Source organism: Rhagoletis pomonella, unplaced genomic scaffold, assembly GCF_013731165.1.
Source record: "Rhagoletis pomonella isolate Grant_MI unplaced genomic scaffold, Rhpom_1.0 Rhpom_scaffold_00003, whole genome shotgun sequence".
NCBI lineage: Eukaryota > Metazoa > Arthropoda > Insecta > Diptera > Tephritidae > Rhagoletis > Rhagoletis pomonella.
The window spans coordinates 88787780-88810891 of record NW_023458557.1 but is presented as its reverse complement, the minus strand read 5'-3'; the positions used below and the strand labels follow the sequence as shown (position 1 = coordinate 88810891).

General features: G+C 32.5%; 1 protein-coding gene across 1 annotated transcript in view; it reads left to right on the top strand.

Annotated features, from left to right (window-relative positions):
- LOC118736408 overlaps positions 1 to 22891 on the top strand; it is a 117379-nt gene extending 94488 nt beyond the window's left edge. The window contains exons 5-6 of the mRNA XM_036466501.1: positions 22704 to 22768; positions 22829 to 22891. Coding sequence (XP_036322394.1) covers positions 22704 to 22768; positions 22829 to 22891 — 128 coding nt within the window. The remainder of the gene's footprint in view (positions 1 to 22703; positions 22769 to 22828) is intronic.
- The last annotated feature ends 221 nt before the right edge of the window (positions 22892 to 23112 follow it).

Genomic DNA, 23112 nt, shown 5'->3' with positions numbered 1-23112 from the left:
GTACAGTTTCGCTTTTAATTTCCTGTGCAAATGAAATCTCGCTAATATGAGCTTAAGCGTATAGCCATACACACATAGATAGATATGTAATAGCGATGGCCTAGTTTTACAACAACATATGTACATACATATACGCATGTACCTATACTTGTATGTGCATATGTATCTATGTGCCTACGAGTATGTTGGTGTGCGTAAAAGTAAATATTACGAATGTGTGGAGATAAAAATAATGCGCGCTGCCAGAAAAATTACTAAACTAATGCTAGTTCGATGGCGTGTAATTGTCGTGCAATCTAAATTGCATGCGTGTAAATAAGCACTACTAAATAGTACAACCAGCGACTGCAGCAACAATCAAACAGCTCATTAATCACTCAAGATAAATTAAAACTAATTGGCAACAAATGTTGCCAAAAACTTTTGTATCTACTATCCAAAAATCGCAAAAGCAAAGCAACAAAAATCGTGTAAAAAATAAATGAATGAAACAAATGCCGCCAGCGCTACTAACACAGCACCGCTGTATAGCAACAACAGCAGCCGCCAACAGCCAAATACAAATAATAATAGTAACAGTAATAGTGGAAGATAACTGCAATCATGTTTCGTATTGTTTTCCAAAGTTTGTTGGTTAGTTAACGCGACCACTTAGCGTATGTTTTAGCGTTATTTGGTTGGCTGGTTGGTTGGTTGGCTAGTTGGCTGGTTGGTGAATAAGCCACCCACATGCACGCACGCATATGCTAGTAGTCAACTGTATATACACAATTGCATGCATACATAAATGTTTACCAAGGTTACGTATACGCAGCGTATGTCACGCACTTCGTATAATTTACCGCCAGATTTTGCCCCTTTTTGTGCGCAAATAAGTTTTCGTGTGTACAATTAAGTTTTGGCGCTGACTCTTTGTTGTGTATCTTGCTATCACTTGTTAGTAACTAACTTTATTGTAAGCGATTCCAATTAGAGTAAAATTTTCTATCAGAACCACGTAACAAACTGATTCGTTCGCTGCTTGCGTAGTTACAAGGTTATTTTACTTTTAATTTGTTAACTAATCAGAAGACTCTTAAATGTAAATAAAATTTGTTGGACTGTATAGAAGAAAAGAAGTCGCTTTTTGAAGTGAAACTTCTTTGCGTTCAGTTGGGAGCTAATGCAATCATCGATGTAACGAAAAAGCGACACTTGACTCGTTGGAGTCTAATTGCAAACGAAAAACCGACAGAAGAAGGTATGGAATGGCGGGGCTGGTTGGTCATAATTAAAATTAAGATTAGGATTAAGTTTGAGATCGAGATTAATATTGAGATTAATATTAAAAAAACTGTCCATTTTTATGCAGAAAAATACTTATATCATACGCGAAAGCACTTCTTTTGTTAACGTCATGTGGTCTGCAACGAGCGTTCGAGGGGCCACCTGTGAGAAAATTAATTCAAAATTATTTATTACAGTTATTAAAATATGGGTATCAAACGAAATGTGTTTTAAAAAGCTTTATGTCTGAACTACATGCGTAGGGGTTGGATCCTGTTAAAAAATTAAATTCAATTCAAACTAAGGCAATTAGGTAATTGAAATACATATGTATCACCGACAAGGGGTTTTTGTTTGAAAATATTTTGAGGAGGGCTGCCATCCATTTGAAAACTCCAATTTTATTAAATTATGCACAAGTTATATGTAGTATTAATATATGAGTGTCAAATGGAAAACGGGTAGGAAATCATAAACTGTAGGTATTATTTGGTACATTTTCGAGTTATTTGAAAAGGGTATACCGCTATTTAAAAAGTTAAATTAAAACTTTTTTCTAAGTTAAATGCATTGTTAAGAGATGCTTATCAATCTAAATGAGTTTCAAAAGGCTTTAGTTTAAAACTTTTTTTGGGAAAGTTGCCAGGTATTTCAAAAATCAAATTCAACTTGATTCACCGGTTAATTGAAGTAAGTCTCCCAATGTCAGACGAAATATATTGAGAATACTTGCTAAACAAATCGATCTCTGTAGTCGGAGCTATCTGTGCGAAAGAATTTTCAACAAATAAAATAAAACGAAACACTTTTAAAATAAAAATGTAAGTATATTTTTAGTCAATTAAGTACGAAAAATAATTAAAACTAAAATGCTTTGCTTTAGAATTTAAGAAACCTACTTATAATGAAAAACATTTCATGTGTATGCATCAGTTGTCGAAAAATTTGTGTGTAGAAGAAAAGATACTTCGAGCTTCAATATCATTTACTACTTCCGAAAAGGTGCTGAAGTATATTATCGCCATTCTAACCACCCAAAAAGAAGACATTCCCTGATATGGTGGTCATATTTTATCGAAAAAAAAGCTTTGGTAAGAATAATATATAACAAAAAATGCCTATGGTTTATTAAATAATAACTTGAAATTTTCTCATGATAAATTATAGGATCTGACCAGCTTGAAGCAAAACCATCAGCCGCATTTTGGAAGATAGGAAAGACAATCTGTATGTTTTTGTATGTAATATATGTACGTAAAACACCTGTCTTTTCTCAATTAAGTTTTGTAAGTTATTTATATGTATACATCAAAAAAAAATTGAAAAAAATTGTACAATGTATATACCAAATGACATTTTGTGATTTAATAAAAATATCATTTTATTATCATATTTGAAAACGCATGTTTTTAAAACGACATTCCTACATTTTAGAAGTTTAGTTGAATATGCACATTTTCAATTACCAAATTATGGCTTTTAAAGCGATTTGATAATGTGCATGTCAAAAACAAAAATGTAGATTTTAGAAGTTAAGTTGAAAAGTTTCGTTCTCAAAACTTAAATAAACATTGTATGTACATAGGTGCAAAACCTGAGTCAAATCGTTTTTAAATGTAAAACGTTCCACACAAACTTGGAAACGAAAATTTGTCTATGTATATACCCGCGTCGCACAGTGGGACGTCCCCATATGAGCTGCGGCCGTACTAGAAATTCGCTGAAATTTCGTATATGCGCTATTTGGCACGTAGGAATGAATAAATATGAAAATGGGTTAAAGTCAACGCTCTACCACGCCCCCAGCCTTGGATGTAATTAAGAGCATATACTGGTTTTAACGAGAAAAGCATAAATCGTTTAAGCTAAGATTTTCCAACTTGGAAGATAATAGGAGCTAGCTGGAACTATTTGAGTTATGACACACATAATTAATGTTTACTTGCCCTAAGTTTAGTTAATGAAGCTCGCTTCCTAGGTCCTTTTAAAATAACCCTTTTTAAAGTAAGCACTCTAAAAATTGTATACCTACTCACAAAAACTTGGTGTTTTTTTTTTTTTTTGTCGCAGCCTACTAAAACCTGCCTAAACCGACAACATATTGCCGCGTGACTCATCTAACAGCAGGCTAAGGATATGGGTAATTTCGATAGGCTTGGGCCGTAAAATATATAGAATTGTGGTGTACACGGGAGTCTCCGGGAGCTACTCGGCTTTCACATACAAGTCGTGTGTGCACAGCTAACGAACTATTGGCTGGCTTATTATAATTATTCTACGTTCACATATTGACAAGTTTTGGAAAATTATTTAAAAGTATTACTTTTTATGAAAATATAAGTTGTTCTTTGACAGAAACCATACAAATCAAAGTTTCAGTCCCTGTGCAATATTTAAATAAAAAACAAAACTTTCTTAAAAATTTCGAACAGTTTTGAGTTTTTAGCCCATTCAGTTTTAGTTTGAGGTAGTAAGTCCTAGGTACCGTTAATTTTTGGACTTTTTTAAGTGTTGCTAGTTCATCCAAAAAAATTTTCGAACATCATCTGCTTGGAAGTAAATGATTGACATCGTCAAAGCTCGAAGTTTTTACGAAAGTTCAGCTTTCACCATGGAGTAGTCAGATAATAAGAACGTTTTGCTGTTAAAATGCTCTCCTACTCGTTATTAATGGCATGTTAGCCTACCGGCGCATATAACTCTTTGAGTAGACTGCAGATGTTAAAGACCACCACCAGGCGGGCATCTTCATGCAATGTTTGAACGCCGCAAGTCATCATAGCTGAGTTCAGCTAAATCCACTCCGAAATCAGGAAATTATGGCCCAAGCGACGAATGTCAAGCAAAATTCCATGAGTCGAATTTTATTAAAAAGCCCTGAGACGCCGTACCCGACATTTGTTGACCAAACTAGATATGGACTTTTCAGCGGGAAACCTAGAAGCACCCACACCTGGCTGCAAAACAATTTGGCAGCATTAATTTCCTCTGATTAATGACGCTCTGGCAATCCTGATTTTAACCCGCTGGATCTGTACGTAGGCTATTGATGACCGGTACACCGACTTACGACATGAGTGAAGGCCTAAGGTGGGCATGTCGAATGTGCCTTACATATATATACATACATACATATGTACTAAATATCGATGGTTCCATGCAACAACGACACAACTCAAAATTCAAAAAATAAAAACCCTTACTACTTTTAAGTGGCTCATGTCACTAATCTTTATCCAGTCCATGCCTAATCTTTAGTACTTACTTTAGTAATCCTTACTGCTTACTTAAGTAAGGAGTGGAAATGGATTAGACATGGATTAAAGACAAGCGCCGCTTAACATTACTAACAGTTTTTATTTTTGAATTTTGAATTGTGTCGTTATTGCAGAGGACCATCGATATATGTATATAAATAAACACGTAAGACAAAATTCAGTCAGTTATTTTAAAATTTATAGCAAAAGATTTATATGAGAGTTTTTATGTCCCTACCAAGTATATTCAATTTATCAAATATATTTAACTCGGTTCTCGCATATGAACTAAATGCAATATGTCTGCGCAAACTAAAAATATACATACAACTATATACTGGCTATATATGGAATATATGTAAATAATTAAAGAAGACCTACTATTTTTTGCGGACCGGCTAGTTAACAGTTGAAAAACTGTGACATAATAGGCGTAATCCAATAAATTTGCCAAAAAAGCGCGTTATGAATAACAGAATAAATGACAGTGAAAGCATACGTTGACTCCGCCAGCGAGTTATGTCTGTTAGCAATAAATTTGCAATGACTATTTTCACTTCGAGGAGTTAGATATTTTTTTTTTTTTTTTTTTTTTAAAAAATGGTAGGACGATATCACTCATCATACGCGCAGTTCTCATTGGTTTATAAAAAAAACCCCACATCGTATACGTAACCTTGAAACTTTACTTTCGAAAGTCTTCTACAAACATTTAATAAAATAAAAAAATAGTCAAAAATAAACTTTAATTAAATGCGAAAGGCCGTACCCAAGCAGCCAGGCATAAATTTATCCAATGCACTGCGAAATATCGATCGACGACTAACCTTAAAGACATTCTTAAAACTATTCATGATTTTTTGGTTGACCGCGTTAATATTTTAAAGTGTAACAGTTGTTTTTATTGTGTACGCTACCGCCGGCACCATCAGCAGATTGCATAATTTATGTGCATACTTGTTACTGTGTGTAGGTACGACGAGTAAGTTTGCTGGCTGCCCTTTGTCATTTTTGTTTTCATTTTGTTTTTCTTTTTTTTTGCAATTTTTTCATACTTTCACGCTGACCTACTGCGGGGCGGCGCACATGACGCCGCATAAAAAAAATCTCACTTTTCACTGCACTGCTGTCAGATGGGGTGCACACTGGGGAAACGTGGTTTCATGACCATGCCTGGCACAATGGCTATGTATGTATGTATGTATGTATGTATGTATGTATGTATGTACTATGTGTTTGGGGCGTTTGCATGTTTTGGCGTATTCGCTCTTGCACCATGGCACTGGTTGCATATTGTTGCACCACCGGCAGTGGTGGCGTACAGTTGATGGTCATATTGCCGTTGTGATGCAATTTAAAGTGACGTTCATGATATTAAAGCTGTGTTGTTAAATTAAGAGCGATGGTTGGTAGTTAGGTAAATATTTAAAATACATAAGTTCACGGGGTTTAAATATTTGTGTTCAAGTGGCATTAATAAGCGTGCATTTATGTATTCATGATTTAAATTACTACAATTTATAAAGATTATCTAGCTTAATATAATAAACAAATTCGATTTATAAATACTTAAATTATAAGCAAAACCATCATAAAACATAGAACATTGTTTTGTATTTTTCATTTAGTTTTTGGATTTTTATCTTTACTTTAAGTTTGCTGAATTAGCAAATTTCAAGAGTATATTTAAAAACTATGCGTTCTTGTATTGGATTATCCAAAATTTAATCCTATAAACACTTTTCTCTTGTAGCTGTTTTAAATACCTTTTCTTTACCTTTAAAATATATTTACTTTATTTGTGAATTTTTTTCAATTTTTTGTTTCAGTTTCTTTTTATATACATACTTTCGAAATAAATTTTTTGATGTCGCGTATTTCGTTGAAATAATATTTTACTTTAGTTTTGTATTTTTTTTGGAAGACCAATATTTTAAATTGTCTTCTTTATATATATTTCGATGGCAAAGTAGAAGATAAGGCATTTCTTACGTCGTTTATTCCTTTGCAAATAAACTCATTCAAAGTATGTAAGAGAAACGTAAGATGATTAAGATGTGTTGATATTTGTAAAAAACAAAATTTGGACGTGAGTGAGTTCTTTCTTTGCAAATAATTATAAAGAGTGTAAAAAGTTCCTTACCACTGATACCTCATAAGTCTAAATTGGTATAGTTTTTGCCAAGCTATTCACGTTTTTCTGAAAATAATATTTGAAAAAAGTAAAAAAAAAACAGCTACAATAATTTTATTATTATGATTCCGCAAAATTTTATATTTTCTGGTAGATTTTTTGAAGCTTAATCTGTTTTGCCAACAAAAAATCTTTAGGAAACTATCCATAAAAAACTCCTTTTTTGAGGTATTTTCAAATCTGTCTAGCTCACCTAGATCTTGATATTTTTCCCACAAATTTTGGTGGAAGTCTTAAAATATAGTGTTGTAGTCTAATGTACATACACAGTAAAAATAAAATAGTAAAACAAGAAATTTCAAAATATTTACTTTTTCAATGATCTAAAAATAAACATTTGAAATTTCGTGTTTTTAACTATTTCATTATAAATGGATATTAAAGGCTTGTAATACTTTTCTTGTTGTATATTTCTCCAATTGTGTATTTTTATAGCGATTTCCAAGAAATAATTTCATCTAAAACAAATGTTCTAAAGTTTGCTTAATTTTTTTTTTTTAATTGCTTAAAATTTATTTATATGAATTCATCAATTATTTGTACTTTTTGACAAATGAAAAAAAAATATTTTATTTGAAGAAAAAAGTTTAAATAAGGAATCTTAAAATGATTGTATTATTGTTTTATCTGAAATAAATTTGTCTAAAGTTAAAATACTTCTTTTAAACTTTTTTTTTTTTGATTTTTGTATTCCTGCCTCCAACATTCGGTTATCCTCATCAATTGAAAAAACATAAAACATTTACTCAAAATTACATATTTTCTCAAAATTTTATAAACTTTCTTGCAATTTCATATAATTCTTTTTTTTTAATTTTTCTTTTTAACGATTTTCAAAAAAAAAATTATGCATTATAAATTTTCCAAATATTTACATACTCTTTTGAAAGCTTTTAATTATTTTTTTTTTTATTAAAAAATTATTTCATCTAATAAAAATTTTCAAAATTTGGCTTTGCTTTTGAATACCAATTTATATTTATCTTCCAATAACTTTGTAGCGACAAAACAAAAATATCTGAAATAAATGTGATATATGTTCATATATTTTCAAAAAAAAGTATTTCATCTAAAATAAAATTTCATAATTCAAGATCTTCTTTTAACTTTATTTTTAATGAAATCCTCAAATTTAGGTCTATTTTCCGATTTCAAAAATAAATCGTATACCAACTTTTGTACATTTAACATTGCTTTAATGGGTTATGTTAATTTTTTTAAATTTATGTGCCTTTGCCTTTTTCCACAGATTAAAAAAACAAAAAAAATCCCAAATTAATCTCCATGACGTTTACTCACTTAATTGCAACGTTTTTAGTATTTTTTATAAATGTTTCTAAAAAATTTGTCTCTCTAAGCGATTTGGAGAAGGAAGATTTTATCTGAAATAAATTTTTTCTAAATGCTTGTGCTAATATAGGACATTTATGTGTGTGTTTTAGCTAAACTTTTCCACTTCTATTCGCATATGCTTGCACGTCCGCTTTCCAAATAAACGCGCCCTTGAAACGTACCATGTCCGCTGCATTTAAATTTATCCCCACACATGCATGAATAGCCTATTGCTTTATTTCTTTTAGAGAGTTATTCAACACGCTGCAGATGCTAATCAAGTACTTTCGAGACATCTGTGGATGTATATTAATAGTTTTGGGATTCGATAGGTTTAGGGTTCTACATGGGCTGACACATTGTTGAATGCGCTGCTCAGAAAAATACAATGGGCATATTCCTTACTCATGTAGAACCCTGCAAATTTTTAGCTTACTTTTTATGTATCAGTTGCATCCTCACGTCATCTGACAAACAATCATTGCAATAAACAAGCAATAAAAGCAATGACCAATGCAAACTCTGAACTTTTTCTGTTTTATTTTTTACACTGGCAAACAATGGACACAGGCATTAATATTTATGCGAAACTATAGCTTTATATAAGCTAATATTTGCTAACGGACATAGATATGTATGTTTTAGATATTTGAGTGTCATTGCAATCGCTTTCACTTGTCCAGAGGCATATCAAATAAATGTCAATCAATGATGTCACGCTTCTCATTGCTTGTTGCTTCTGCGCCATTTATACTAAATATTTGTATTGGATTTATGTATGTGTTTGTATGTAGATCTGCAAAATGTTATCAACTCATGCAGCTAGCATTGATGCTCTGTGGTCAATTTGAATTAAGAAATCATGTTAAAGACCTGTGTATTGCGGTTGAAGTGGGCGCCGTAAATCTGGTGGCGAAAAATGTTAATCAAATGGTGAATCGGAATATCAAGTATTTATTATATTGTTAAAAAATAATTGCTGACTTAAGGTTATAAAACTTTGATATATCTAATGAAGAGATTAAGGTGTTATAATCAAGGTTATAATCATTAGGGAGTTTAATTTTGCCGACTTAAAGGTTTGATTTAACTGCTGAAAAAATATCTCAAAAATTTGGGCTTTTTAGATGATTTTTAAGAAGGATAAAAAATATGGTTTGGCATAAATAACACAGAAAGAAATAAATAAATTAAAAAAATTAATTTGGAAACACAAAAGCTAGGGGCGGCTAATGTGGCATAGTTCTGATGTCACTAGATCACCAATTGGTTTTTTTTTTCTCTACTGATGCCTCTATACAATTTTTTTTATAGAACCGCCCGCTTATTTCGAAAATGGAGTTAGTTGTTTTCTAGAGATAAGTTTTTGAGATGTGTGTAATTTATCATTATTCAGCTAAAAAAGTGGTACCACTCAATCACGGATATATTAGAACCAATTCAAAGACTTTAATATGAGATGAGGCAAATGAAAGATCACAAAATTCTCCGTAAACCGTATATACATCCCTTATCGATTGACTAGATAGTTTCTGAGAAATTATAAATGATTCCAAATTTTTTATTATTTTGATGAAAACAAGTAATTTTTACCAAAAAAAAAACTGACTTAAAAAAATATATATATATCTCCATAAATTTCATGATCCGATGATCAGATCTTAACCAGATTAGTATGGGACCACCTCTGAGACCGTACCTTTCCGATGCAAAAAGAATTATCGTAGTCGTGGTCCAAAGTTATGCGGTAACATACATAAAAAAAAATATTCCGACGAACTGATAACCTCCTTCTTTTTTGGAAGTCGGTTAAAAATTGAATCAATTGAAACAATAACCGGGAAAAAAAAAGAAAATTACAAATTTTTTGTAAATTTTTTTTATATATGTAAGCATGTTTCTTTATAAAAAAAAATTAGCTACAAATCAATAACATTGATGGCTAAATATGAAAGGAATGAGTGGTCAAATTAAAAGGCGCAAACATTTTTTGTATGAAAAATTTGCAAGAAAGAATGTTACTCATACGCCATGTATTTAACCCGAAAACAACCCCATAAATCTGCCACTCAGGTAAAACTTACCTTCCTGAGTTTCTAGAAAAGAACCCATTTCCCACTTCGACGCAAGTTGTCGCAAAATATATTAATATGACATGAAAACTTACCTCTTTTTTAATATGAACTTCTTCTCGTTTGACTCTGTAACTACTTAAGCGATTTTACAAAGCATTTAACAATGCACGCCCGTGGTTTCCCTTCTGTGCCGACTGATGCCAATTGGAAAGGACAAGTGAAGCCGAGTCAGTGGTGGTCGTCGGTTCGAATCCTACTGACACAAGTCTGATGAGGAAATGTGGTGATTTCCGAAATAACTATCACTTCTACCATTTTTTCAAATTATTGTTGCTTTTCCACAATGAGTTTTCACTAAAAACGGCCTCAAGCTCATAAAAATTGTTGAATATGTTTGTTATTTATATTTAAATTGAAATAATTATTCCTACTTACATTGATGTAACTTTAAAAATCTTAACCACCTCCAAGCGGCCTCAAACCTGCGATCCCAGAACCAGAACCGGAACCAGAACCAGTAGTCTGCACATGACGCCACAGCCGACATTTGTAAGAAAAGCAATTAAAGGCGTTTTATTTTAGGCTTTGGCAATTCAAAGGCAGATGTCGCTGAACGCTTAAGTTCTTCGAAAATATCGAACTGGTAGGCACATACTAGTTTATGAACTAGTATTTTTTCTAACTGGTTTGGTTTTTCACTGCAGGGTAGTTTTACGTATTGATTTTCATTTCTTAAGCTTAGTATGTAGCAGTTATGGAAAATCTGAGGAATTTTTTTTCCTTATCTTTTGTGCTTGCAAAAGTACTTTCCATTTGCTGTATACTTTCATGAATAAATAAATATATGAGCATTTTTTTGTTGAGACCTGTAAACTGATTCTTGAAATTTTGATGGTAGGAAATTTATTTTCTCTTTCTTGAACATCAATTGACATAAGGTGGTGTTACTGGCGAAGTTTGATTTTCGCTGCGATTGTACTGATTGTCAAAATTATGTGTTTGTTGTAAATTTGTTTTGTTCTGATTGTCATTGTACATTTAATTTGTTACTGTAGTTTTTTGTTTTTGTTTTTTTTTTGGGCTGCCGCTACTACCTTCACCTTGATTTACATACATACATACATACATCTATGATTTTTTCGTGTTTCTTTAGAGTTGAGTACCATGCTTTTATGGCGCGAGCCTTTGCTGCCTTTATGGTAGAAATGCCACCTTCAACAAATACTTGTGACGAAATTCTTTTATAAAAGTGAAATAAGTTTTATGTCCTCTCTGTCTGAAGTCAAGATTTTGAATGCGCCTTTATTTATTTTCTTATAAAATTATGTTAACATTACAATTTGGCTACCACTATATCGAGAAGTAGGTTAAACACCACGACCTTTTACGTAACCTATCGCGCCTGATTATGTTAAAGTAAAATAGTCAGCTATATAAACACTAGGGGGGTCCTTAAAATTTAAGTGAACATTTTTTTTTTTCAGTTTGACCCCCTTAATAGGAAACACTACGGTAACAGATATCACATATAAATTTTGGTACCGATTGGAGATGGTTAAGGCTTGTCGTACAGGGTGCAAATTATATATTCCTATATAGAGACTCAAAAAATTAATATAAATTTTTTTAACTAATACCCAAAATCGATACTACTAAAGTCAAGGATATTAGACCTAAATTTCGGGACCAATTTGAGTTGGTTAAGGCGTGTCGTAAAGGGTGCAGGGGCAAGTTGCCTCTATGCACCCAAACAACTAAAGATATTTTTTGAATTTAATACCCAAAATCGATACTACTAAAGTCGAGAATATCACATATAGGGTAACCTGAACTTTGAACCCTGTGCGGCATGCATTAGCTGACTTAGTTTATTTTTGATATCTTCGACAATGGTAGTATCCACGTAGGGGTTGAGGCTTAGGAAATCTGATATAAAAATTGGTTCCTACATTTAAGGATCACCCTAATAAACATGGGTACATTTCGCGTCTATCTGTTGCAAATAATTAGGATTTGACTACGTGGTTAATCGCAATAGGAGACATAAATAAATAGCAGCTCTCATCGAAAGCATTTTTGTTTTCATTTCCTATGTATGGGTCAGTGTAATTCTCTGATAGATTAATGTAGAAGAAAAGCTAAATGCAAATTTTTTCAATAAAACTACAAATTAACAAGTAATTTTTAGCAAAAAAACGACTTAAAAAATATATATATATATATCTATATATTTCATGATTCAATGATCGGATCTTAACCAAATTAGTTTGGGACCACCCCGAAATCGGCTGACGTGGTCCAAAGTTATGCGGTAACATACATAAAAAACATAAATAAAAAAATATTCCGACGAACTGATAACCTCCTCCTTTTTTGGAAGTAGGTTGAAAAGTGACCCGCTTTCGCCAAGAAATAAGGTTTTTGAAGTGAAACTTCCTTAGCGGCGGTTGGTTTGTTGGGAGTAAATTGGCAAATTCAACGGAAATTGCACACGGAAATGGTGCAACGGAAATGATGCAACGGAAATTGCGCACCGGAAATGGTTGGGCCTGAAACAACTGCTCCTTGTGTGTATGCACATGGTATTAATCTAACTAAAATTTGCCAATAAAAGGTTAAAGAATAGCACTTAGAAAAAGGCCAATACAAGAATGAAAGTAAAGCTGACTACGTACATAGATAAAGAAAAGAATAAAGGCAAAGGCAAAAATAAAAAGAACAAGTAAGAAAGTCTAAGTTCGGGCGGAGCCGAACATTAAATACCCGGCGCAAGTATTAAATATATGTTTTTTCACCCTTCCGAAACCTTCCGCTAGATGGTAAGCCGAGGTGTATCAATTTTGAGTAAATTAGCGTCCTTCAATTTCGAAATATTGAAGTTTCAAGCATTTCTTAAATTTACCGTTATATGAGAATCGGCCGTTATTTTAGTCCGATTTCAATAATTTTCAACGTTTTGCTTACACGTGGCAAGTACAATAACCATACCGAGTTTGGTACAAATTGGTAGAACGGTTACCGATATACTTATATGTGATCATAAGTGGGCGGTGCCACGCCCATTTTCCGAAATTTTACCATAAACGTATTTCTTGGTAAAGAATTGTTGCAAGCATCAATTTTGAATAAATTAGCTTCAATATTTAATGATTTATCGAAGATTTTGTATTTCTCTAAATTACCGTTATATGGGATGTGGGCGTGGTTATTGTCCGATTTTAAAAAGTTTCGGCGGTTTTTTATGCTGTACCAAGGCCAACAACTGTGCCAAGTTTGGAAGAAATTGGTGCAGCGGTTACCAAGATATACACATGTAACCATAAGTGGGCGTGGCTACGCCCATTTTCCAAAAATTTATAATATTCTTATTTTTCGTCTAAAACTTATTATAGATATCAATTTTGAGTGAATAATCTCCAGTAGTTACAAAAATATCGCAGTTTTCGTATTTCCGGAAATTACCGTTATATGGGAAGTAGGCGTGGTTATTGAGCGATTTTAAAAATTTTCGGCCATTTGGTATGTTATGCGAAGGCCAACAACTGTGCTAAGTTTGGAAGAAATTGGTGCAGCGGTTACCAAGATATATACATGTAGCCATAAGTGGGCGTGGCTACGCCCATTTTCCAAAAATTTATAATATTCTTATTTTTCGTCTAAAAATTATTGTAAATATTAATTTTGAGTGAATTATCTTCAGTAGTTACTAAAATATCGCAGTTTTCGTATTTCTGGAAATTACCGTTATATGGGGAGTGGGCGTGGTTAAAGTCCGATTTCGCCCATTTTCAATACCAACCTACCTTGGATTAAGGGAAACCTACATACCAAATTCCGTTGAGATATCTCAGTTTGTGCTCGAGTTATCGTGTACACGGACGGACGGACAGACGGACAGACGGACAGACAGGCATGGCTTAATCGATTTCTTTTTTCATCCTGATCAATTACACTGGTCTACAAGGGTTTTGCGAATAAGACGGGACCTGGTGTTTCCGAACGGATTTTTCGTGCTGAACACGAATCTGGGGTCCAAAACTTCCCATCACGTCACGTTTTCGAGAAAAAAGGGGTTGAAACCCCTAAAAACAGCGTTTTTGGACATTTTCGAAAAATTGTAGAGCCGAACCCTAACGTGCTACAAACTTTGCATATGTCAGAAATTAAAGGTAAAATTGTGCCCTTTCGAATGAGCCTTATGCCAAGTTGATCGCATGTGCCCTTGGAGCAGGGGGGTGTATTTGTGTCTAGGGGTGCAGGAAAAAACAGCGTTTTTGGCCATTTTTGAAAAATTGTAGAGCTGAACCCTGACGTGCTACAAGCTTTGTATATGTCAGAAATTAAAGGCTAAATCGTGCCCTTTCGAATGAGCCCTATGCCGAATTAATCGCATGCACCCTTAGATCAGGGGGTGTATTTGTGTCTAGGAGTGAAATTTTTATATCCACCATATTCGACCCGTCATCTTAAATTTTTAAAATCTAACTGCAGATTCGTAATCAGCGACTTTTAATATAGTTAAAACCTTGGCATTATTAATTTTCTATGATCGTTTAAGATTAAATTCTTTCTGTGATCAATTTTTCCTGCACCCCTAAACACAAATACACCCCCTGCTTTAAGGGTGCACGCGATCAATTCGGCATAGGGCTCATTCGAAAGGGCACGGTTTAGCCTTTAATTTCTGATATATGCAAAATTTGTACCACGTCAGGGTTCAGCTCTATAATTTTTCGAAAATGGCCAAAAACGCTGTTTTTAGGGGTTTCAACCCCTTTTTTCTCGAAAACGTGACGTGATGGGACATTTTTGACTCCGGATTCGTGTTCAGCACGAAAAATCCGTTCAGAAACACCAGGTCCCGTCTTATTCGCAGAAAAAAAGTTGAAATTTGTAGACCAGTGTTATGTATACATTTGTCTATATCTATCTCGATTCGTTTTGGCTGTTACAAACAACCGTTATGTGAACAAAATTAATATACCCTTGTGCACAAGTGCGCTCGGGTATAAAAACAAAGATGCGTAAATATAAAAGGCAAAAAAGAAAACCAAAGTAAAATTAAACACTTTACTTATATATTTAAGGGCAAACGTGAAGGGGAATATATGTAGTTGAAGAAAATGATAAACATAAAAGTAAAGACAGACAGGAAGATGAGGATACCGGTAAAAGTAAAGATGAAGATGGGGAAAGAAAGATTAAAATAAAGGTAATTTAAGAGGAAAGGATATAGAGAGAGACAGAGAGACTCAATCTGGGAATTATTTTGGCATTTTAGAAATTTTCGGAATTCTCGGGACTTATCGACAAAATAATCGATATTTTTTCGGTTTTGTTATCGACATTTGTATCGATTTTGTTATAGATATATTTATCGATTTGCTATCGATTTTGTAATCGATATTTTTAACTGTTTTGTTAGTGATATTTTTTATCGATTTTGTTATCCATATTTTTATGGATATTTATCGATTTTGGTATCGATATTTTTATCGATATTTTTAAAAATTTTTTAGCGATATTTTTATCGATTTTGTTATCGATATTTTTAGCGATTTTGTTATCGATATTTATCGACATTGTTATCGATATTTATCGATTTTGTTATCGATATTAGTCGATTTTGCTATCGATATTTTTCGATTTGGTTATCGATATTTATTGATTTTGTTATCGATATTTATCGATTTTGTTGTCGATGTTTATCGATTTTTTTATCGATATTTATCGATTTTGTTATGGATATTTTTATCGATTTTGTTATCGATATTTTTATCGATTTTATTATGGGTATTCTTTTCGAGTTTCTAATAGATTTTGCTACTAATATTATTCTCGTTTTCGCTATCGAAATTTGTATCGATTTTGATATCGATATTTTATTGGATGTTACTGTCGATCTTGTTATCGATAGAGTATAAAGATAAAAATTAAGATAATGGAAAACAGAATAGTTTAAATGTAATTAGAACGAACAGAGAAAAAAGACAAAAAATATAACCGTAAGCAAAAGCAGATGTATGTATGTATGTACACATGTATATATGTATATTGGTTATGACACAAAATATATATGTATGCAACGTAAGTTTCACTTCTCCAGTGTGGCCCAGGCGCACTTACTTTTTTATTTATTTTTTAACACGGCAAACCATATCGCTAGCTTAGCAGGAAAAGTTGCTAAGTGCACTTTTACAAATTTTACAGAAGAAGAAGGAGAAAACTTCTTAAAGCCATTTGCTTTAAGTATTTCGCAAAACTTTTATGCAACACAAGACTCCATACTAATCAGAAGGTTTTGATATTTATTAAAACATTTCGTATTATTTTTCCATAACGAATTTTCAGTCCCTCATTTGAAATAAGCTAATTTGCCGTTCATTGAATACATAGTATTCTATTCCGGCTTCACGTGAAAAAGCTGTCAAATTGCACACAAAATTTCTTTCTGTGAAATTCCACCACATTTCCTTAGCAAAGTAGTATTCTGTTCACGTTGTGAAAAGGCTTGCAACATGTTGGCAACATGAGGCTAGCAACACAATTTTACTTTTAATTTCGTTAGATTTTTATATCAAAATATGATTTTTTTTTAAGTGGACATAGCAACTTTTCACCCTAAGCTAGTGATTTGCCAATCAAGTTTCTTATTATCTACTACTACCAATCTACTTGTTTGGTCATAATTAATTTTTACCACAAAAATTGGTCAAATTACGTACAGTGCTATGGTCTGAAACGGTTAGGAGAAAGTTTTCAATCGGATTTTAGTTTTACTCTATACTAAATATTTAAACTTATAAAGGCATTTAATTTCGCACAACCATGTTCCGTTGTTTATTTACAAGTTATTTTACGCCTATTTGCATACTCCGTATCTCCTTCATATCAGCATCAAAGCTTAATTACATATATGCGTTCTTAAGTAATTTCAATTTGTGTTTTTACCTTTTCATAGCGTTTCATTTCATGTGCATTTTGCTGCACATGCGCCAATTAAGACACTCTTTATAATCATACGTATGTAGTATATATGTATGAGTAGAAAGAGCAAAAAATTAAATACAAATGTTAAAGAAAAGGCAAACTGAAAACGCAATGCAGTGCAAATGAATATGATGAGTGGTGGAAGAGGTAAGTGCGTGGAATGAATGCAATTCAACCGCTCGATCAATTCTACGTTTAAATATGTGGAATTGAGAGAGTTGCCATTTCTTGCTGGAAACGTATATGAATTGGAGTGTATGTACATAAGTGCATAACTATAGACAAGCAGACTAGCATACAGGTAAATGTGCAGACATGCATACATACATGTGGATTTATGTAACTGCGTGCCTGTACTTACATATGTATGTGTTGAAACAGTAAGTGCTCTTCGGTCTGCGCTCAATTTGCGGGAAGTATATCTACTCAATAGAAGCTTATTGCAGTCGGCAAACAAGTATTTAAATTTACATACATATATGTTTACACATGCCTTTGAGTACTACGGCGAGCTTATGTATGTACATAAATATATGCATTAGGGTGGTCCAAAAATGCATGTGAAAAAGTAAAGTCGGAATTTTTATGCTCTCACCCCCTAGGATTGTTCTATACTAAAGAAAAAAACATATGCCCTTATTTTTTTTTATTTTGAAATCAAAAAATATTTAAAAGTCGCTCAAAGTGCATAAAGTTTTCCGTGTATTTTATATGAGGAAAAAACAGCTTTTTGTAGAAATGCTATAGAATAATTAAAAATCAATACGTTTTTTTAACAGAAAACTCTGCTTATCTGCAGGAGATTCCCAATAATAATACCCAATTGTTTATTTAACCATTTTTTCATCGCAACTATAATTTATAAGTCCGCTAAAACCCCAACAACAAACACCGAAAAATGCAATGGGGCGACCAATAAAAAATCGCTAGTATTAAAAAATGGTTAAATAAGCAATTGGGTATTAATACTGAAAGTATCCTGAAGAGAACGAGGGTTTTCCGATGAAAAAATATTGATTTTCCAGAATTCTATACCATTTCTACGAAAAATTTTATTTTACGCATATAAAAATACATGGAAAACTTTGAGCGCTTTGAGCAACCTCTAGATATTTTTTGATTTGAAGATAAAAAAATATGAGTATACTTATTTTCGATATATAACAATCCTAGGGTATGAAAGCATTGCAATTCCGACTTTACTGTTTTTGGACCACCCTAATGTGCAAACACTTATGTATAATTGTACTAACATTCGTATGATGAAATGCATACGCCTGCAGTCTTTCACTTATCTTCACCTGTGTTTGCATTCATTTCAATCCTGATAGGAATAATTATCAAGCAATAAAGTGACTATCGATCTGCCCAGAAAGCACAAGTGCATTTCTCTCTCAATACCAGTATTTTTTTCTACGATTCGATACTATGTATGCACTAATTACAGTGTTTTGACTTTATTTGCCTGTCTGCTTAAACCAATTCCATTTGTCGCAAGGTTTTACTTTGTTCCATACATTTTTGCGTCTTCATGCAACTACGCCGATAGATACTTACTTACATATATTTGTATGTATCTACATACCTACACAAAGGCAGTTTTTCTATCTAAGTAATAGCTATTCACTACTTGCAACATGGTGGCGCACTTAGCTTAGACAGTGTATTATCTTGAGTTTCGCATAACGAACAAGATTTAAACTTAAAAAATAAATACTTAAAAAAGTCAAAATAACAACTTGTGCTGGTGTGCCTACCGGCATGTACAGTGACGGTCAAAAGTGTATGAATGGTTTTTCGTTTTTTAAATTTATAATGTTTCACATTTTAAAACTTTTTACAAAATATAGAAAAATTCCACAAATTTTTATCCAAACTTTGAACTTTTTATCCAGAATTTTTTTAAATTTTTGGGTATGCAGTTAACTGGATTTTAAAATTTTAGTAAGATAAGTGGAAGTTTTGAGCGGCTAAAAATCGCATTGATTTTTAATAATTCTTTTTTTTTGGTTGACGGTGGTTTGCACTTTTTCCATATAAACATGAATTTTTGTGGAAGAATATGCGCAAAATATGCAAAAAATCAACGCCAGTTTGATAAATTTCGCTATTTATATGAAACAAACCGCAAAAGCCGTCAGCAAAACAAAACTTGCGATAGTTTTACTAAAATTTTATAGTCCTGTTAACTGCATACCCAAAAAATTTTAAAAAAATTCTGGTTAAAAAGCTCAAAACTTGGGTAAAAATTTGCGAAATTTGTCTAATTCTGTATAAAGTGTTATTTTATGGTTTTTGTTAAAGCATGAACCATGTTTTTATAAAAAAAATATCAAAAAAATTTTAGATTGAAACACATTGGAAACATTAAATACGAAACACCATTCATCCATTCTTGACCGCCACTCTATGTAACGAATACGCCCCATAGCACCATACACAACCAACTATACATTAACTCGCACGCGTGACTTTAAAAGTCTTGTTATTTAAAAGTAATTAAATTATTCCGTAGAATATTTTCCTGCAACATTCTTCGCGAAGATATATATTTATTTCCTCATTTATATAACAATTTAAGAATGAATTTCAGATGTGAAATTGGAATTTTTCTTTTGCAACTTAAATATCATCATCTTATAATCAATGTAGTTCCTTTTTCTTTGGTGGCACACTAGTTTTATTACTCTAGATTAGTTTTTTTTAGACAAAAAGGTTATTTTCATGATGTATTTATAACACTTTGCAGTATCTTTAACTTTTAAAATGAAAAAATCTTAAAATTTCAAAATTTACAAAATAATTTGCCGCCATTTTTGTTAATTTGGTGACACACTTTTGAAACTTCATTGTATTTGGTGCCAACTTTCATTGCCTATAATATGAATATTCTATCTAAAAACTTCCCTTAGTTATTGGAAAAATAATTATGATTTTTTCCAGTGATATAAACATAGTATCATGAATGCAATATTACTCATACGCTCTGTAGTTCTTTAAATATTAGTTCTTTAGATATTAGGTTCGGCAACTCCAAAACTCTCGGCACAATTCCAACAAATTTAAATAAACTTGATTCAAAATCTAAAATTTAAATCAAAAAAAAAAAACTTTTTTTAATCTTTAAGTTAAAATAAATGAAAATTAAAAAGACAAACAAATAAAATATGATCTTAAAAATTTGTTAAAAAAAAAATAAAACCTAAAAATTAAAAGAAAACGAAATTAACAATCGAAAAACAAATTAAATTGAAAAAGGAAAAAATTAATTAAATAATTTCTAAAAATAAAATTAAGTTAAATATATATTTTTCTTTTATAATATAAAATCTAAAAATAAAAAGAAAATTAAACTGAAAAAAATAAGACAGCAAAAAAGTTATAAAATAAGTTCCTAAAAATTAAATGAAATTTAAAGAAAATCTTTTTAAAACATTACCATCTAAACATAAAGTAAAATTAAATTAAGTAAAAGAATTTATTTAAAAAGGGAAAAATGCATAAAATAACTTTCTTAAAACAACAATATTTAAAAGATAAAAAAAAAAAATAATTATTTAAAAATGAAGGGTATTTTAAATAAAAGAAATATAACAAAAAAATTGCTACCCGAGACTCGAACTCCGATCTTTCGTGTGGCACGCCTGTGCTTTACTTACAAGGGCTTTCTCTCAGAATAGCTTTACACCACGAGTGGTGAATGATGGCGCTTTTTTCTATAAGTCTTCTTTGCCAGAATAACAAAAGTCTTTCGAACTATTTTGCCATCAGTCCTTCATTTGTCTAACGAAAGGCTTTTTACTATTTTGGCCAGAATTGCCCTATAAGTTTGCATTGCGAATGAAAAAATAAAATTCAAACTTTAACATGGAAAATTTTACTCATACGCATTTACTCATTTGCATTTCCAAAGGCGCAAGATATTTATTATCGACGATTTTTTATATAAATTTTATCTTGTAAAAACTTAAAACGACAAAAATTTCTTCAGGGTTTTTATAAGGCTTCAATTTAGCCACCCTAAGGAATAACTAGAACCCTTGGTAGTCATATAATGCAGTTATTCTACTGAAACTATAGTTTAAAAAAAAAAAAACAATATAGTTTTAAAATCGCTACGCTTTGGCTTCTGTCAACTTCACCAAATCTCACAACGCCGTCATATGCATTCGTGAAAAGCAATTTAATTTCCGCGTTTCGAAAATGCTTTGTGGCCATTGACGCGACCACAGAATCCCAATTCTTTGTGGTGCACGAATGAATTTAAATAACCTACGCAAATATTAAATCTACTCAGAAATGCGCAGACACGTACACAACTCAAAGGGATGCAGGTAAGCATGCACACACACGCATGCAAGGAATTCACAAATATATATGTATCTATACCTCACCCTGGTAAGGAAACAATAGTACTGAAGATAAGGAAGGGTACATATGTGTATAGTCGCACACGTGAGATGCATCTGTATATGTATTTGGACGTATGTGTTTGCATGTTTACATGTGCATATGGATGTGCATATACGTATGCATATACTCATACATATGTATCGAGGGTACAATTCAACCAAGAAGTAAATTTCGCTTGTGAATACTCACGCGTGCATAAACACATGCATACACATTCATACGGATATTATAAACCAAGCCAACATTAAGTGGACATGTGTGCACGCCATGTGTGTATCGACTTATTACATATGTATGTATATATGTATATAAATTTGTAAAATTGCATTTTCGCGAGTATGCGCTCGATTTACATATAGCTTAATTTAATGTAACAATTTCAAAGTATATGTACTTATATTTGTATGTTTATATGTAATGAGCTGCTTACAAGCTTCTTTTACTCCGTCGTGTAATAATTAATTCCAACAATATTCGCTTGACAACTTTTGTTAGGCGAGTAATAAAATTGAAGCGAAAACTTTAGTTTCTGAGCAAAATTCAATTGGTGACACTTTTTACAAAAGTATCATATAAGTATCATATCGTTGCAAGAAGCAAAAGCTTATTCTAAAAACTACCAAACCATGAAAACTTGTATGAGGGCCTGGCTCATACCGCCCAATCTGTCTTTTCAAAATTAAATATGACCAAACTATTGGAGAAGATAATCACAGCTCAGTTTATAGTTTTCAAAGTGGTTGGGTTGCCTCCATATCAACACGGAACACTAGATACATACATATATATGTCAAAGAAAACAGACGAAAATTCCAAGAACACTATGTGCGTTGAGAAATTAAGAAGCTTGGCTCAATCAGCTCGATTAAATGAGTCTTCGGCCTTTTGATTCGTGCAGGAGTAAGGCTGGTAGATTTACATGCTCTGCTCTTATTTTAATTGTAACGCAGCAGCGATGGTAATTGCTGGTATGATACCGTTCGACATATTAGCAGCCGAAGTTACAAGAATATGGATACGAACAAACTGTCATCAAATAAGTTAAGCTACGTTTTTATATATCTGGAAAAAGCATTTGGAAGAATGATCGAATGGCATATGGATACACATTTTCTGTTAAGGAATGCCAAAGTTCCCTGAAAGCTCTACACAGCAACACATAATCAATCTTTACAGGGTCCCAGGACATAGTGGTGTCCCGGGAAATGAGGAAGTGGACGAATGTGTTAGAATGGGATCTGGTATGTGGCTTGGGGAAGCAAACCAGATCGTTTAACTTCCCCTGCGTTATTTCTCTTCAGAAGTCGAGAGAGTTACCAGGACAGCCACCAACAGGCGGTGAGAATATCTGCACACCTGCATAGTATCGTGCTCGCTCTGGGTTCGACGCGACGAACGCAGAACAGGGAGTTTATTAAGGCTGTCAAAACCAAACGTTAAGCTTCTCACAGGAATACTTATGAGACACTGGACCATTGGCCATGTGGCCGCCATATTTGGATGAGGAGGAGATAGAATACAAGCAGATAGATTGCGAGTGTCCAGCACTGCAAGTTTCTTGGGGACCATTTCTTCGAGAGCCTGG